This window comes from Protopterus annectens, chromosome 5.part0, assembly GCF_019279795.1.
Source record: "Protopterus annectens isolate FY-2018-M chromosome 5.part0, PAN1.0, whole genome shotgun sequence".
In the NCBI taxonomy this organism is placed as follows: Eukaryota; Metazoa; Chordata; order Ceratodontiformes; family Protopteridae; genus Protopterus; species Protopterus annectens.
In genome coordinates, this window is record NC_056735.1 from 1,002,349,082 (window position 1) to 1,002,367,675 (window position 18,594).

At 35.9% G+C, this 18,594-nt stretch overlaps 1 protein-coding gene across 3 annotated transcripts in view; it reads right to left on the minus strand.

The window, feature by feature from the left end:
- GRIK1 (glutamate ionotropic receptor kainate type subunit 1) overlaps positions 1 to 18,594 on the minus strand; it is a 1,940,968-nt gene that overhangs the window by 632,015 nt on the left and 1,290,359 nt on the right. For all 3 annotated transcript variants that reach the window (XM_044072744.1, XM_044072745.1, XM_044072743.1), the window contains exon 7: positions 5,110 to 5,217. In XM_044072744.1, coding sequence (XP_043928679.1) covers positions 5,110 to 5,217 — 108 coding nt within the window. The remainder of the gene's footprint in view (positions 1 to 5,109; positions 5,218 to 18,594) is intronic.

Here is an 18,594-nt window from a genome sequence, read left to right on the forward strand (position 1 = left end):
TTGCAGACAAGTAGAATGAGCTTTTATGGACCAAAAAAGAAGAGCCATTAACTTAACAGTTGGTAAAGGTGAATGTACAATGTGTGTGCTTTGATGTGTTTCACTCATCAAATTAGATATAAATTGGTATATCTTTTGTTAACCTTTCCCTTTTATGGCATAGTGCTAAATGCCTTAGAAAGGTCAAGATAAGCAAACTACAACCTCTTCAATGAATACTATGTCATCTAGAAAGTGAGCTTTCCCCTTAACAAAACCATATTGTTTCATATCTAACAAAAGTAAATCCCGGGTCATTTTGAATATGCAACAGTATATCTATGATTTTTTTGAAGAATAATGGTTAGGATGATAGGACTAAAATTATTTGTTCTGATTTAACCCCTACCCTTTGCAAACTGGTAATACTACAACCTGTCATTATAAATTAGGTATGTGATCAAATTCTAACATTTTACATGATGTGACAACTGACAGGAGTTTAATCAGGTTTCACTTGACTCAGGGTAATAAAGCAGATGCTGTGTTGCTTGATCCTACTGAAACCGTAGTTTCAATTTTGTGTGCCAGCAGTTGTCATATTTGTACTTATCTAAGGGATGTTTTCCTTTGTTTCTATAGACTCTGACTTATTTTTACTTACTATGAAGTCTAAACAGATGTTTTCTTCAGGCACATTTGTTACGTCCTGTGTCCAAGTAATCACTTTGTTACTTATTGATAGCATATAACATTCTTATTTTTCCCTTTTAGTTTTCAGATGTAACCACAGAATTACTACATTTAACTTTTAAGATCAAGCCGATTTGATAATTAGAGCTGGAAGATTTGATAAAAAATATGGACGTTTTTATTTTATATAATTGCATTTATGATCAGGATTATTTTTGAAAGTTAAATAATACCTGTTTTTGCTCTCCAACCTATTTAATCTTGTGATTCATCATAGTTTCTTTTCCTTTTTTTAAACGTTTCATTATATATATTTGTGGTTTACCACCATGTATTACTAAATTCAGAAGTTAATAGGATCGTGGAACTAATCTATGTGATCCTTGATAGACTTAACTAGGTTTCTGAGAATAAAGTCATAGTCTGTTTTCATAGGTCTGCCATTTATTGCGTCATAGATGGTTTATAACTGAGTTTATAGCATGAATATGATGGAACCAAAATCTGTGTTAATTATAGAGGCAGGGAGCTAAAATATCCTAGGTTTGTAGTATAGTATATAAAGTGTTTCATTTGTTTTCATATATTTGTTCCAAAGTTGTTTAAGACAGCCAAGTAAAATTTTTGCAGATTAATGTAAACTTTAACCATCCAAATTGTAGGTAGTGGAAATCCCTCATAATGACTGAATTTCCATTAATTTTTACATCTAGCAGTTAGTGAAGACATCTTCATTCTCTGTAGAGCACCATAAAACTCCTAAAATATTATACTCAGTCTTACTAACACTATGCATTCCATGAGCAAATTCTAGTCTAGAGATGATTTTTGGATTGTGGATTTCAGGTATTTTTTAATACAAAGATTGAGATGCTACCATCTATGCCATTTGATCTGCAACAAATGAGGACTACCCCGGTTTTGTTATATAAATTCTGAATATTTAAATCCAAGTCAATATGCTTCAAATACAGAAAAGCTTCTAACTCACTTTATTGTTGAAAGGTTGGATATTGAATACAGACACCTTTATCTCTGATTTTCTATCTAGGGTTTTTCACTTCCTTTTATTTGGAACTTGAAACGGTCTGAAAAAAACACCACTGGGATGAAACATTTCTCCATCTTCTTCTGTACTTGTATACTTCATGCAGAGAAATGAAGCCCTTGAAAACCAGACACTGCCCCCCCCAGGTCAGCAGGCACCCTCTGTAACAATATGTTCTTAACCACTGACTGAATGCCAACATTTTGTGATTGGATTCAAAAGTTTTATGAGGTGATAGAAGGATTTTGCTAAGCAGACGCATTTTTTCATTTTTGCTTGTTGTTCAGTAATATTGCCAAATCCTGTTGCTTATCCAGAGGAAAGAGTTCATAGAATGTTCCCTCCACTGGGAATAATGATCATATCATAATTAACCTTTATCCCTTTTAATCTAGTTGAGATGTTGCTAATTTTGTTCCCAGGCAAAGAAGGCAGATACTTGTTAGACACAAGTTTGTTTTATGAGTATAGATTTCTGAAATACTAGAATATTTTGGAGTTTTGTTAAATATTTGTAAGAAGATGCTTTAGCAGTTCTGATAACTTCTCTGTATGTTAATGGGATGAAAATGCTTAACTTTATAAAACAAATTCATTTTTGTAGGTTTTGAAGTTTCAATGTTTTGTGAGTGAATTTGGAAGCTTTCTTATTTTCCTGGCTGACTGGGTGTTACTTGGGTTTTATTTTGTTTATTCATTATTTATTTACATTTGTTCACCGGGAAATTCCAACTGGACACAGGTCCTTTTTCAGTGGAGGCCCGGGGAGAAAAGCTCCACAGAACAATAAATGAGCAGCAGAGTACATGAAGAACAATTGAATATACATACAATAGCAAATAATACATACTGCAGCAAACATTAGCTATACATAAAATATGAAACAGTAATGAACAGATATTCCAATATCTAGCTAAAGGCTAGGAATTAAGGTAGGGTTTTGACTTGGTAAAAAGGAAAATAATTACATAAAAACTGTTGACCAATTATACAGAATAGTGCAGACTATAAAATATTAATGAAATTATTACAAATGAGGTTTGAGAAGGTTATTCATGAAGTAATGTTGCCTAATCTGTATGGGGTGAAAGGCAGAAGAAGTCATGAACTGTTAAATGTGGTAAAGGAAGTAGCAGATATACTGTATATAGGGAGTGGTGTCAAGTTAATAGTGGGAGACATTAGCAAGGCATTTGATGATGTGAGTCATGAATGCTTATGGGAAATTTTGATGCAATATGGGTTTAAAAGGAAAAAATGAACTTAGTAACTATAGCATATAATAATAATAACTGGTTAGAGTAATGGTTAATGGATATTTGACTGAGCAGATGTGTGTGTGTGTGTGTGTGTGTGTGTGTGTGTGTGTGTGTGTGTGTGTGTGTGTGTGTGAACTCTGAGCAGCACATTATTTTCTTTAGTGATGAATGCTGTTGCTTGTGTTATGCATGGTATATTTTGTATAAAGTACTGTGTTGAGATTCCTAATGTGTTATAGTTATTGCAAAAAATGAGAGCCGGGTGAAAAAATTGTGATATTATTGAAAGATACTTTAACGAAAGTGGGGTTACAGTTGACTAAAGAGAAAAGTAAGGGTTTAAGTGCTGTAACTAAATCTGAAGATATTTGCTATTTTGATCAAAAAATTGAGTTCCTTGGAATAGTGACTTGTAAAGTAGAAGAAGTAAATAAATAGTGGGTGGAAGGGATAGAAAAAAATAAAAGGAATATGTGCTTTCTGTTGACTAACAAATTATCTGTAAAAGGGAATATGTTATATACGAAAATGCATGATAGGCTGTATATATATTCTAATAAAACAGAAACAGCAGAATAAGGTTTTTTAGGACATGAAAGGGCAAAGGATGTCTGGTATTAACTTTATAAAGAAAATATTTTAATAAGCATAAAAAAGCAGAAGATATGAACAAGAATCTGACTTTGTATGAATATTACAGAAAATAATATTTTGGTATTTGGGGAAAGAATTGATAAAAGAATGTTTTTGGTATTATTGGAAATTTGGAATGAAAAATTAAAAGAAGTCTTGTTTAATAAAAGATGGACTTTTATGTTCATTTTAGAAAGGAGAAGCTTTTAGTTGAGGAAAAGGGGTAGGGTTAATGAATTAATGTTTTGTATTTTGGTAGACTGAGAAGAGTTATGTCACTGTACATGTATATTGTCTTTATTCAAAATATTATAAGTATTGTAAATATTGTAAATACTGTAAAATGTCATGCGCAAATATTGATATTGCTGTAAAATAATATAAAGTTATATAAATGGGTCTATATTATATTCTCGAAAACCTACAATGTTGAATCTGACACGAGAATATCGAATGCTCAGAATCTCAAGCTTGTAAATGGAAATCTCCGTAAGGGGAGATTTCCATTTACTGCAGTGTAGTGTGGTCTTGAAGTTGGTATATTTAAGTAGTGGGGGGTGTGGGGGGGTGCAGCCCCCCACGTGGGTAGTGCAGGGGGCTTTCCCCCCATCTTAAACCCGTTAGGTTACTTTTTTCTTTTTCTTTTTTGTCTTTTTATAAGGTTGATGTTTGAAGACATCGAACATATGATGTCGACCATATGTTGTTCGATGTTTTCAAACGTCGATCTTATAATATAGACCCATATAAATAGCATGTTTTTTAAATATTTATTAAAAAATGCTTTTTTGACAGGTGCCATATGATCTTTTACATCCATTAAAGCTACCACCAACTCATGCAGATGAGAGCTCTGTTTAATGTGTCATCTGAAGGATCACACACTCAGGAGTAAACACTCCCACCCCTTATGCTGCACTCCAGTATCAGCAGATAATGTACCTGATTTGGGAGTAAACCCCACAGCCTTCTGCACCATAAGCAAGTGTGCTACTTGTATATTGCTAGTGAATACTTAATATCACCTTTGCAAATGGCCACTAAAGTGTAAGATTTGTAATAAGGCTTCTTTAAAAACAAATTGGGTGTGTTCACAGAAAGGAACACTTTTACTGCTCAAGTTACAAGAACTGATTCCCACTGATGATGGAGCACAGTTCATTCAGTAATGATGTTACTTCTGAACTGTCATTTCTGGATTCCAAAGAAATACTGAATAACTATCTGCCTTATATGACATTATTTAACAATGATTTTGCTTTTACTTTAACCCATGGAGACAGCTTAGGTAACTTCAAACATCTACCACTTGATGTTTCAACAACTAAATTAAGAAATATGGTTACAGTTTTTGTAGCCTGATGTTGCAAACATGCTGTTAAACTGCACTGCATTAAGCTACCATCCCACTTTGAAAAACAAAGTCAGCTAACCATTACTGTAACTACTATAATCACAGGCACCTAGATTGGTTAATGGCAAACCACAAGTCTTCACCTTTTCCACTCCATCTTCTTTGAGGCTGATAATGTCCAAATCAAAGTCTTTTCTTAATCCATCAGTTCTGTTGAAGGAGATTCGTCCTGTCAAGCCATCCCACCGAGTCTGAAGATAAACACAGATAAGCAACTTTTAGCTTAAGTATTATAAGATAAGAATAAAGTGGATCTGACACCAAAAATTACCCCGACAGAAGCAGAAGTAATCTGTTCATAATGCAGTTCTACTTTCTATTACATAAGCATCTATTTATTTAAATTGACAGAAGGAGCCACAATTTTAACTATGGATCATTTGCTCGTAATTTGTTATGGCTGGAGAATTTCATCTACTGATAGTCATGTCATCTAATGAAGCTTTAAACTATCATGTTTCAAACACTGCATTCATTGTTTTGTCAGGAATTATAGAGTTCGATAAGGAAATGACAGATTTCAGACTCAAAACACATGCATAACACAAATGGGATACCACAGGTATTGTACATTCATTCCTATACAGCTTGGTACTGCACAGGCTGTAGTTACATTCAGCAAGCTCAAGGGATGTATACTCTTTGCATGTAATCAGAAACATGTGTTGTAGTTAGAACGTGAAATGATCAGCTCCATCTCTTACTGCTTTTAACAGAAAACCTGTATTAAGATTTTAATACAAAAGATATAAGTTGGAATAGTTACCAAGTGAAGGAAAATAATGTAATCCAGCTCTCTCAACTTTCTCTTACACCATAATGAACACAGGCATATTTAAATTCTTACTGTCCTCTGCTGTACTTATCTTTCTTCTCTTTACTTAATTAATTTCCCCATATTGTTCTTCTCTTCCTTTTCCTGACACTTTTATTGACTTCCTTACCTATTTACTTTCCAGAATAAATTTCTCTTCTCTGTACATAGAATCATCCCATCTGTTTCATTTACATTCTAAGTATGCCATGTATGTTTTAGTTTCATATCACATTGTACTATGGTTCACCGCTTTTGCTTTTACAATTCTTTTGCTACATTGTTGATTTTGATGCAAATGTGTATCTTATAGCTCCCTGGCTGAACTTTGAAATGCTCCACAGAGATCAGTGTTTTACCCTGGTTAAAACATGTAAATAAATAAACTAATAAACAAGGGACAAATATTAGCAAGAACATTAGTTTAATGGTACTACTTTCAAGCCAGTATTTGGAACTGGCATTATCTTTTGTCACAATCCATATAACTGTAAATGAAATAAGGCATTCTGCTGTAAACATATTCAAAAAAGTCTTCACAAAAAATAATATCATATTCTGCAACTTTGCTACTTTGACAGAAAAAATGATTTTCAAATTTATATTCATACGGTGTTAATCGACCGTTGTAGTCAAGTTATAATTTCCAGACCCTAGAGTATAATCCATGAATTTGATGCTCACAACAATCCTACATATCTCATTAGCCAAGATTTTGCATGCCCAAATTAGGGTCCCTTCCATTTGAACAGTAGAAAACTGGGTGCATATTTATGCTATATGAAACTTCTCTCATCAGAAGTGATTTGTCTGGTATAATATTTCTGTATCCTTTCCAATATATAAGCATGTTTGGCCGAGTATGAAAAAAAAACCCAGTGCAGTACTCCTACCTATAATAAAAGGTAATCACAGCATTTTGATATTGAGATGAAGCTATTCTTATTAGTGTGCTAATGGTATAGAAACATTCCCTGATAATGCATTGGACATTCTCAATAAAGCTTAGATCACTTGTAACCGTAATTTCCAAGTCTTTTAACTGAGTGCAGATAGAAAACAAATTATTACAGATGAAATTTGTTAGCTGATTCCAGGTGCATGACATTGCATTTGCTACCATTCAGTTTAATATTATTACTTTCCACTCGTTTGTACAGCTGATCAAGGATGTCTAGTTGCTTTGCTTGGCCATTTACAAATGTGACCAGTACAATCATTTTGGCATCATCTACAAACTTATCGATTCAAATATAATCAATTACAGGCAATGTGGTCATAAAGATATTAAATAAAAAAAATGGCCCAACACAGAAGTTTGTGACACTCCCCTGGTTATAGAAAAATCATCAGAGGTGATTGATCTGTTTTTTTTACACACCAGTACCTATCCTTTAACTAAGTTGGTATGTAGCTCATAATATGTGCCTGTATGTCTTAGGATTCCGGAAACTACAAAATGATTGAATGTGGAGTGGTGTCAAAAACATTTTTCAGCTCAAAAGATACGACAGCTATAGAAATATTACTGTTTAAGGCATCACATTTGAAAGGGAGGAATGGCCCTGGCCAAAACCATGCTGGTTAAGATCCATTAACTCTTTAACATTCTGTGGCATAGGGTTGCGAAGTACTGACTTCATACCCATAAGTCTATTAGCACAAGAAATTTGGACAAAGCCTAAAATAATGGGGGATACAAATACCAAAAATATGGAAAGATTTTTAATATTGCTCTTACAAACTTAAAAAGGTGTAAGAATAATGGGTTTTGTGTTTCTAAGCATTTTCTGGAGGTTATAAAGTCTGTAAGTCAAATGTGTGTCATTAGTTAGTAACTTCAATCCTCAGTAATTAGCCAGTAAACCAAAATTTTACGAGGAGCACACAAAAATACGAGGCAAAAAATGGACATTCTGTGAAAATCTAGACATTTGAGAGATATGACTCACTTAAAGCATTTAACTAAAATGTGAGTAAAGCTAATTGCCATGTAGTTTCTTGCATATCCCGGATCATCTCTTCCAGCATGATGGTGGTATATAACCATTTTAATGTTAGTTGAAATGAATAGGTTAAATAGGGAATAGCATTTTCCCTAACTTAATTTAAGGAAGAAAAAAAATTCAGACCATCTAAGCTAGTGGCTGGCTCTGTTTTTATTTTAATTATGGTTTCAGCAACCCAGTTTTCCCTTATTATACGGCACTTTGAACCTCTCAAAACTAAACTTTGGGTGAAGGTACTGATTCTTTACTAGAAAATACTTTAAAAAAATCAAACACAATTGTATCACAAATATGTTTCAAGAGGGAAAGAATCTGCAGGGGATAAATTCAGTAATCCTTAGCAGCTTTATTTAAATCTTTATACATTTTCATCTCAGCTAATCAGTACACAAATGACTTCTTCAGAATCAAAATTTCAAGCAAAAGACAGTGTGACACTATCAGTGCATTACAGCTTATATGTCTACATGGACAGCTAAACTGGATAAAAAAAGCTATAGAAAAAGAGGACAGCTAGTATCCATTTTGAGGTGTGGTACTGATACATACTATGTATAGCTTGTTAGTTTCCATCTCAGTTGAAATGAAGCGACTGTTTGTCTTAGGGCTAGAAAACTAGTCCCACATGACACTCAATACCAGATCAAATCTCCTTACCAAGGATTAGGGAACAATAGTCAAGTACTTGGGGAATGATCTCAAGCCAAGTATAAAACTAAAATTAGAGTCTATAAATTAAAAACAGAATAGATGATGAGGCCTAGTAAGGCAGATCATTGCTGACGTACAATCACAGCTTTTTAGGACATCTGGTAAGCGATAAGCTACAACAAATTATCAGTTAACGTTCAAGAGGAAAGTATGTTGAATGACATCCAAAACTATTTAGACTGATATGCCACTTGTGCAATGCTTAAAATAGGAAGAAGGACTTAATGTCAGATGTACAAACTATCTCAAAGCTTAAAACCTTTAAAAATACCTTTATTGAATTATCACTTGTGACTTAGGCAAACTTAAATTTATATAAAAGTAATCAAGAAATATTGACCAATTCACATTTACAAACATTATACATTACATAGATTATTCTATGCAATATAATTAATCCAGCATTACACAAATTGTTTCTGCCTTCTCTTAAACCTTCAAAACATTTTTCTGCATGTGTTGTTCCCACAATTTCTATTCTTTTTCTATGTAATTTACTACTACCCTTTTCTAAAGATCCCACTTCATGTTCTTTTATTTGTGCTACGATTTTCACGGTTTCATGTATGGCTGGGTTAGACATTGATTTCCATTTTCTATTAATTCCTTTTTTTGGCATCCACCAGAAGAAAACTTAAAAAGACTACTATGTCTAGGCAATTTAGATCCTGTAACTCAACTAAAAAAAATAATAATTTCCTTAGTTACACTTATTTTCTCACCCAGTATTAGACAGAGTACTCTGTAGGGAATGTTTAAAGTCTGCTAGCTCATCACACCCCCAAAATATATATTCTCATATGTCTCTTTCCAACGATATTATACCTCCAACATTTGCCATCTACCTTAGGAAAAATTATTTGGAATCTGTTTGGGGTATAAAAGTTCCTATGCAAACAAATCCAAGCTAAAATCTTAAATCTTTGAGACTTTGTTGCATACTTGGGAGCCATACATATGCTCTCCCATTGTTCCTTTGTTTATTGCTAATCTAATCTCTCTTCCTAATCTTTTCTGTCCTCCTCTGATTGATTCCTATAGTTATTATACAGTATTTTATATGCCCTGCTAATTATCCCTTTTTAATAGCAGCTTCTGTTCTGATTCAGCTAAAACCTCAATCAGTACAGGTCTTTCACTTAGGAATCCCCTATCCCTTTCTCTTTGCCTATACTCTGTTATCAGTCCCTGATAGGGAAGGCAATCTCTAGCCTGCAGTGTAAATGTCTTCTTGGCCTCTTCCCATTCTGTTATATTTGTTCCCAATACCTTGTTTCCTTTGCCAGTTTTCTTCAGTAAATTCCAGCTCCCTCTTGCCTATTCTCTGTACCCCTAATTGCAGTCATCCCTACCAACAGATTCTCCTTTCTCTATTTTCATGTTGGCTAAGTTCTTAGTATACTTTCTGCTACTTCATGAATATAATATTCTGTATGACTGTTGTTATTCTTCTTAAAGATCTGCATCCAAAGTCACACTCTTTCCTTATTTTTTTAAATTCTCCCCTGCTATATCCTTATCACATTCCACTTTGAATTGTAGCTTCCGCTTGTATTATACATAAGAGGCTTAACTGTGTAGCTCTAAAATATTCATTCAAATCAAGTAATCCTAAACCTCGTTGTTCTATTGGAAGGAACAAAAGCTTAGGGCCTTGAGAGAAAATTCAGACAATTCTGTAAGCTCACCGATTCCAGGATCAAGGAGGTTCCACATTCTACTTGCCCTCATTGATGCAACCATGGTCTATGAAAATGTGACACCAAAACTGTGGTTATTATTATGAGTGAGATACTCATACATACTTCAGTGACTACCCAGGAATATCACAGTGACCAAGGATCCAATTTTAAGGGCACAGCAACAGAGAAAATGTACTACCGATGAGGAATCCAACAGTGGTTCAATCCATCTTCACATCATGAAAGTTCTTTCAGATCAAAAGAGCCATCCACACACTGAAGGAAGAGATGAAAAGATGATATAAGAATCTCAACAGCATCAGGCTAAATATCTGCCTAACATTCTCATGAAAATGAAAATTTGTCTCCAGCAATGCAGGCTGGCACCTCATGAGTTAATGGGAAGTTGGTCTATATCCTTACAAAGGAAAAAAAATTTGTATAGTGTACCTCTGTAAGAAACAAAATTGTGGGACCATTTGTAAGACCAAATAGATTAGCCAAAATGAACAGTCTGGAAAGCTAGACAAGTCCATGGTCTTAAACTGGATAAACAAAGTAAGGTGTGACTACAAAGGAGAGGTAAAACTTGAGCAAGAGACAGACATGGCCTTAGCCATGGTCCATCAATTTATCAGTACTAGTAAGTGAGGAGCTAAACCGCATCATACACAATGTGATTACTAAAGTGGGGATGCTAGCCATGCAATTACAGCCTTACAAAAAGCAGCCGCATAAACATGAATGGATTCATCTGAACCACATCAAAAAGTACACATGGAAGCTGAACTTGGATTCCAATGTAATCAAACACATTCTGCTGAGTGATAAAACACAAAAGAGAAAAATAGGGTATCTTCACACTGGATGCAAAGCACAGTAAATTAGATCTTTAATTTTAAAGTAAAAAAGGGATTCAGTGTCTCAGTGTCAACTGATAAGAAAAATTATGTTTTGCTTCATAACCAAGATCCAAACAATGAAAAAGGTTGTTGTCCTTTGGCTACTGATGACCATACTTGCACATGAGTATCCCAGATTCACATATGCAGTTTAATTACTTTACCACTTGTTCAGGATTGGGGAACGTATGTATTCAGTGGCCTAACTTTTGACCTGTAAGTGTCTATTGTTGTAAGAAAGTTCTTCAGTATTGCACAGTTATAAACAAAGGGATTGTGGCTAAATCTAGGGATGGCATTGTCCCCTTTAACTCAGCCCTCATTAAGCCAATCATTGAACATAATGTCCCCTTTGGCATGTATCTGTCTAGGCACATGCAACAACTGGAACACTCACAGAGGTGCCTTACTAAAAGGATGTAAGGGCTAAACAACATGTCTTAAATGGATTAACTCAAAGCCCTGTCACTATACTCATTATCCTACAAACTGCTAAAAGGTGAGCAGTGTTTGGCATACAAGGCATCCTCTGACCCAGTACTGGTGGATTTACTGCACATCATCAAGTCAATGGCATCAGAAGTACTTGGCCTAGTGATCTAAACCTCTTCTGCAACATCAACAGAATGGTTTGGAGGGACAGCTATATTTTTCAGAGGACACCACCACCGTGGAATGGATTCCCCATCCACATAAAAAAAATGTCATCCCTGCCCATTTTCAAATGTATCTTAAATCTATGGATGGAAAACAGAAAATTTACCCCAGGACTGCCCCCTGTACTACTAATGGACAGAGACAACTCCTAAATTCTTTATCCCATGCATGGGTCAACTCAAATTAACTGACATATGATCCCAGTTATTCTCGTTAGTGGGTAATATATAATTATTGACCGTGGTATGGATAAGACAAATCTATAACCAAATTGGATAGGTTATTTTGAGTACAAAAAGGGAAACTGGATAGGCTTAAAATGGTCTGCAAGAGCAGCTAGCCTAGTACTTAGCTATGAACCAGAATCCTATATGCATATGCCAAGCATTTAATACAGCTGCTATGTTTGTGGCAATATTCCCATGTCCCAGAATGAAATCCCACTTATTGTAACTACTGGTGTCTGACAAAAATACACAGATATATTTAGTGTAACTGCTAACTTCAAAAAACATAAAGCAAACTTTTCTCAAAGTGTACACATCTATCAGCTCTAATGGTATACAGGGATGAAGCCCTGACTATACCCCATGTAGCCTGAGTTTGATTAGTGGATCAGGTGAATGATAAATTGTGCAGGGTAGATGGGCATGATAATCTTGGCAGGAAAAGGATGCTGCTACTTCTGCTGCTTGAAGATCATTTATGAAAGTGCTTGTGGAGGCCAGAGTTTGGAATGATCACCTGACTGTGGCACGTGAGATAGTTTAGAAGGTGGTGCTGTTCTTCAGCCTAGGGCAGAAAGGTCATCATAGACCATGCCTCACTGCCCACCCATCCTACATTAGTAGCATCAGCATGCTGCTGGTACAGCCTAAAAAAAAACCCTTGCAAGCTGCACTGTGATGGTTCCTTACGTGGCCTCTGTGTCTCATCCTCCTTAGAGCCTACACATGGAGATTGGGACCATATGGGCTCACCCGTGGGAAGTGAGACCCTCATCACATGGGTCACACCAGTGGTCACTAAGGTTCAGAGGTCTGACAGAGATGGACAATAAGAGAGCTGGCAGAAGAGAATTGCATATGTCTGACTAGATTATCTAGGAAATAAAAAATAAAAAATAATCCCTTCAGTTGCAATGTACATTTTCTTGGGTCATAGCAGCTATACTGCCACCTTTACAAAAGGCATAACCTCACTAACATCATAAGCTGTCTGCAAAGATTATGCTACATAACAATCCACTTGAGCAGTACTAACAAGGCCAAAGAAAAAATGGCCAAAGCATGCATGTCTACAATTAGTAAGGTTGGCTTTATTGGCCTGAATGTGCCCATAACATAGAAAAATAAATAAAAAAAAAGTAAAAAGTCATGGTCATTTAGAAGCTGTGTAGCTGAAATACTGGTATTCCCATAAGGGGTCATTTGCTTATATCACAATCCAAAAAGAATCACTGTTCCAATGTTCACCAAAACACCAAAAATACAGAACAGATGGAAGAGGCACAAATCCGTAATCCACACGAATTCCTTTATTAAAACAACTGTTCAGTCCAATAAAACGCAGAAACAATAAGTTTGACTATACAGTCCACTAACGCGATTACACCAGCACTGCGTTTTCGTTTAAACCACTTCATCAGATGGAGGCAAATGCATACCTACACAAAAACCACTCCTTATATATTCATCAAAATAATTAAACAATGAGTTAATTAAAGGGAACAAGATACTTAAACATTTAAAGGGGTAAGACTTATAATGCATACAACACATACATTAAAATATATTATAATGGATTCCCCCCACACTGACCTGATACATTATTTTGATGAATATATAAGGAGTGGTTTTTGTGTAGGTATGCATTTGTCTCCATCTGATGAAGTGGTTTAAATGAAAATGCAGTGCTGGTGTAATCGCGTTAGGGAACTGTATAGTCAAACTTATTGTTTCTGCGTTTTATTGGATTGAAGAGTCGTTTTAATAAAGGAATTCGTGTGGATTATGGATTTGTGCCTCTTCCATCTGTTCTGTATTTTTGGTCATTTGCTTATATCCCATGAGTCATCACTACAGAAGGTTTAAGGTTTTACACAGTGAATACTCTGGCTTGGCTTTGTCCTTCTTGCTATTTTTAACAAAAGAGTTTTTGGCTATATTTATTCAACAAGAGAGCATTCTGGGTAAATATCTTCAGATTAACTGTAACTTTACTTTTATTGTTTGGCTGACTGCTCTGCTGATACTACACCAAAACTGTTTACTTTATAGCTACTGCACTCAGAGGTTTTCATTCAGACTATTCCTCTGCAGTTCATCTGTTGCTCATTGTTGCTTCTGGTTAACTACAAACCAAGTTAGCCTAGCTAAAGCTATCTGATTTAAATGTAACACTTGTTTACTGACTACTTCATTGCTACTACACATTTTTATCACTTTAATTTTCTTTTCTCTTTCTTTTTATTCACTTGGGAATACTACAGCAGTCACATCTCATATTCTTGCATCTTTCAGCCATACTCCATATTGTCTCATTTCTACAGTCCAATCCTTTATCCTCCTCTGTCATATACCAAGAATAAGTTATTAATCTATCCTGTTTATACCTGTTTACCTGCACCGGTCATTACAGAACCTCAGTTAACTTTTGTCCCTTCTGTAGCTGGCCTGATTGCACCAGGTATTTTGAGGCAGTGTAGTAATTGTTGTAAGCTCTTTAGTACTACCTCAAAGTGATTTCATATGTCAGAGGTGCAGATTCCATGCCCCTAAGGTCCACTGAGACTGCATCTACTCACAGTTTGTTTGTGTCTTTCGGCTTTTCCCTGTTAGGGGTCGCCACAGCGGAACTCCGGTCCGCTAATGATTGGCAGTAAAGTTTTACGTGCTGGCTTGCCGGGCCTAATGCACAACCTTCAACGAAGGAACACCCGTTCATGCATGTCGCCACACAGAAGACACTCTAACTGAGAATCGAATGGGCAACGTCTAACTGTGAGGTGACAACGCTACCGCAGCACCCCCACTGCACTGCATCTACTCACAGTAATGTTAGTAATTGGTGCCAGTGAATTAAAGCAATTGAAGCCAGTATCCAGCATTTAACAAGGGGACTTGGATCCCTGCATCCTGACAAATATGATTATGACCTACCTGACTGTAGTCAATGTGGGAATGAATGACCTTAACAAACTAAGTAGAAGGGAAAAGTATATGACTTAGCTTAGTAAGTATGTGTCCAAGGCAGGAAAGACACTGGTGTTGACTGGTATGTTGCCATCACTCAGAACGATGTTGAGATTCCAAGACAATGTAATTGGCTATGCTAATTGGCTGTGTAGCTGGTGTCATTCTAGGAGAATCCAGCATGTCTCAGCTTGGGATGACACAGCTAGCAAACCTTCTTGGTTTGCCAGGATTGCTCTGTACTTCTCTTTTGCATTTTGTCTTTTGCATTTCGGCTAAAGCCTCTGCTGCCCCCAAAGTGTTTTTTTTTTTTTTTTTGGGGCAGAGAGTATCTGGTGGACATTCCACCTAGTAAATTTAAATTTAGAATATATTAAATTGTCTCTACTTAATGCCAGGAATTTTAACAAACTACTGACAAAAAAAAAGTCTGAACGAGAAGTCTCTGCAAGTCGAACACATTAGTATATGTGTTGTTACACAGATGTGTTTTCAAAGCAACAAAAGCACTCCCTCTATTCCAGGGTTTAGTACCCATCCTGTCTTCAGGATTACTGGCATTTGTGGGGGAGAGTCTGCATTTATCAAGGTTAATATCACCTCATGACAGAATCCTTCGGATACTAAATTTGAACTCCTCGATGCCCAAATCACTTTAAACAAAGATTTATTACTACATCATAGCTAGTTATACGACACCTTCTATATCCCCTTTCTCTGCACGCTAGCTGTATTTAACATCTTAGCTGAAATTCCCATTAAACCCAGCATCCTTCTACTGGGGGATTTTAACTATCTACCAATAAAGTAGCTGACCTACAATGCCAGGGAATTCCCATACAAATAAATTAAGAAATGACTTAATACTTAGGAGAGTCCTCATCCTGCTTACCTAAGCAGGACATTTAAGCAAACTTGAAAAGAACTCAAGGGAATCATTAGGAATCTCAAAGCTGAATCCAAACTTAAAATAGCCTCCAAAACCAAAAATAACTGCAAATCTTTTTTTTTAACTATGTCAAGAAGTTAAGAACTAACAGTCAACAATGGTTAGAGCTAGTCCACAACAATAGTGCCCCCTCTGACTCAAAGGAAATAGGTAATGTCCTAAATGACAAATTTAGTGCAAATTTTACTCCAGCCATAATTGCAGTTATTTAACAGGTTCCATAGTGCCAACCACCCTCTTGCAATTACTATGGAGCAAGTAATCTTAGCCTTCTTAAGACCTAAGCACAACTCATCCATGGGCCCTGATAGGATACCTGGTTACCTTATTAACAGTAACAAATATGGCCTATCTGACCCACTATTTAACATCTTTAGTCTAAGGATTTCCATTGAATACAATCCTGAAGCCTGGAAAACAGCCATTGTAATGCTGTTATAGAAGGGTGGTCCAACCACAGGCCACTGTAATTATAGACCACATTAGTCTCTAGCCTCATTTGTAAAACTATGGAATGTACAATCTTATACCACATTAACGTGGACTTTGAAAGCTTCTTTTAATGCTGCACCTCATCAAAAAGGCTTTGTCAAAGGAAGGTCCAGCATCTTTAACCTTATAAATTTATCTGAAAAAAATCACTAAAGCATTAGATAGCAGTTATGCAGAACCTGCAGCATATCTGGACTGGGCCAAGGCCTTTGACACTCCATGTAGACATTACTGACAAACTTATAAATCTGAAATCTGAATATAAATGCTTATGTTGTATGGTAGATAGCTAACTGGCCATCTGATTCGAACCCATGTGGATAGTCACTGGTGCCAGTTCTGAAAGCAAACTAGTTAGCACTGTTATATCACAGGTTTCAGTCTTGGAGAGTCTCCTATTTGGCATCTACTTCTCAGATCTTCAGGCTAACTGTACTGGCCTATGGTTATTTACATTTCTTATGACTACAAACTGGCCGTTGTTATTAGCTCTTGCACTGACTCATAGCTGCTCCAGTATGAGTTAGACCATATTAACAGTTAGTGCAAGGACAAAGGTCTCAGATTAAATCTGAATAAATGTAGTATAGTTCAGTTTGATAAAATAAGCATTTTCCCATATAATATATGTGACACACTCCTACAATCAGACACTGCTGTAACAGATCTAGGCACTTTTGCTGGTAATTACTTATATTTTGACCATCATTTGTCAGTAGTAGTTCAGAATGCCTTCTATTTTGTTCATCTAATTTCCAAAGGCATCTCTTTTAGAGTCAAAGAATTTTAATTCCACATGTAATCACATCTCATTAAATAGATTATTAAGTATAATGCCCTTTGCTGCTTATTTGTCTAAACACATCACTCAGCTTGAGAAACTTTACAGACCTCAATTCCTAACTAAAAAGATCAGTGACCACAAAAATCATATTTATTAGGACAAACTGGCAGTCTTATTTCTATACTATAGACTGCGTGAGGATCTTTGTCTAGCCTTTTGAGCCAGGAAACAGCCAACCCTCTTTGACCCCTGTTCTTTGCAGAACAAATGGTTCCTAAAATATCTAGTTAAAAAAAAAAAAACACTAAACCTAATACTTTACTATGCAGCATGACAAAACTGTCTTTTTTATATCTGTGATATAGAATGAACATACTGTACTTAATCTGCATTTTATATTGATTGTATTTTTCCAAATGGTCACATCTCTCAGCTCAGTAACGTAACTTTATTCTGCTGTCTCAGCTAGGGATTATAACATAAATCACAACCTTTCCAAGAGCCATGTACAGGAACAAGACTGCTTAAGTTAACATCATAATTAAAACTGATGTCTTATTAATGTTGCCCTAAGGCAACACAGCTTGAATTAACAGCCCTGGCAACTTGCTTGAAAAAAAAAAACAAACAATGACTACATCATGTACTTAAGACTTTCTTTACTCAGCAAAAATGCAGGCCCAAAACAAATCTCCACACGTGGTTAATCTGTTAACATTATCTGGACTTCACCTTGTGTAAAACAAAAACTGCATTAGCAACATACCACTACTAGGCACTGACAAATCTCGATTCTGAGAAGTTAATCTGTGACAGTTTGCACTGAAACTGTAGCATTTTGCACTGAGCTTCATAATGACTAATAATGTATTATGGCATAGATGTCCACCCTCGTACTTTAATCTAGCAGCTTTCTCTTTCCTTTTCTCTCTCTCTCTCGTTCACTATGTATGAAACAAAAGACAGACGGGGAAGATGTCATGTCACACAATGACTATGAAATTACCTTTTGCTGTACTATGTAGAACAGCCAACTATGGATCTACTACTGTATTAACAATTTAACAGGAAACAGAAACACTGACCTTTGTCTAGGGATTGAAACCAATACCACTCATGTTGTGTATGGTTGTTACTGCCACTGGACAGTTAGGTACCTGATTTCCCCCAAGAGAAGTTTCTTTTTTCAACTAGGAAACCACAATGATGGGGATTTTTAAACATAAAGGTATACACTGCAGACTAGTTATGTACCTAGTATTGTATTAACAACTTAACAGGAAAGGAAGAGGGCAGCCATGGTGGTGCAGCGGTTAGCATTGCTGCCTCACAGCAAGAGGTTCTCTGGTTCAGTCCTTGGCTGGGGTGCCTTCT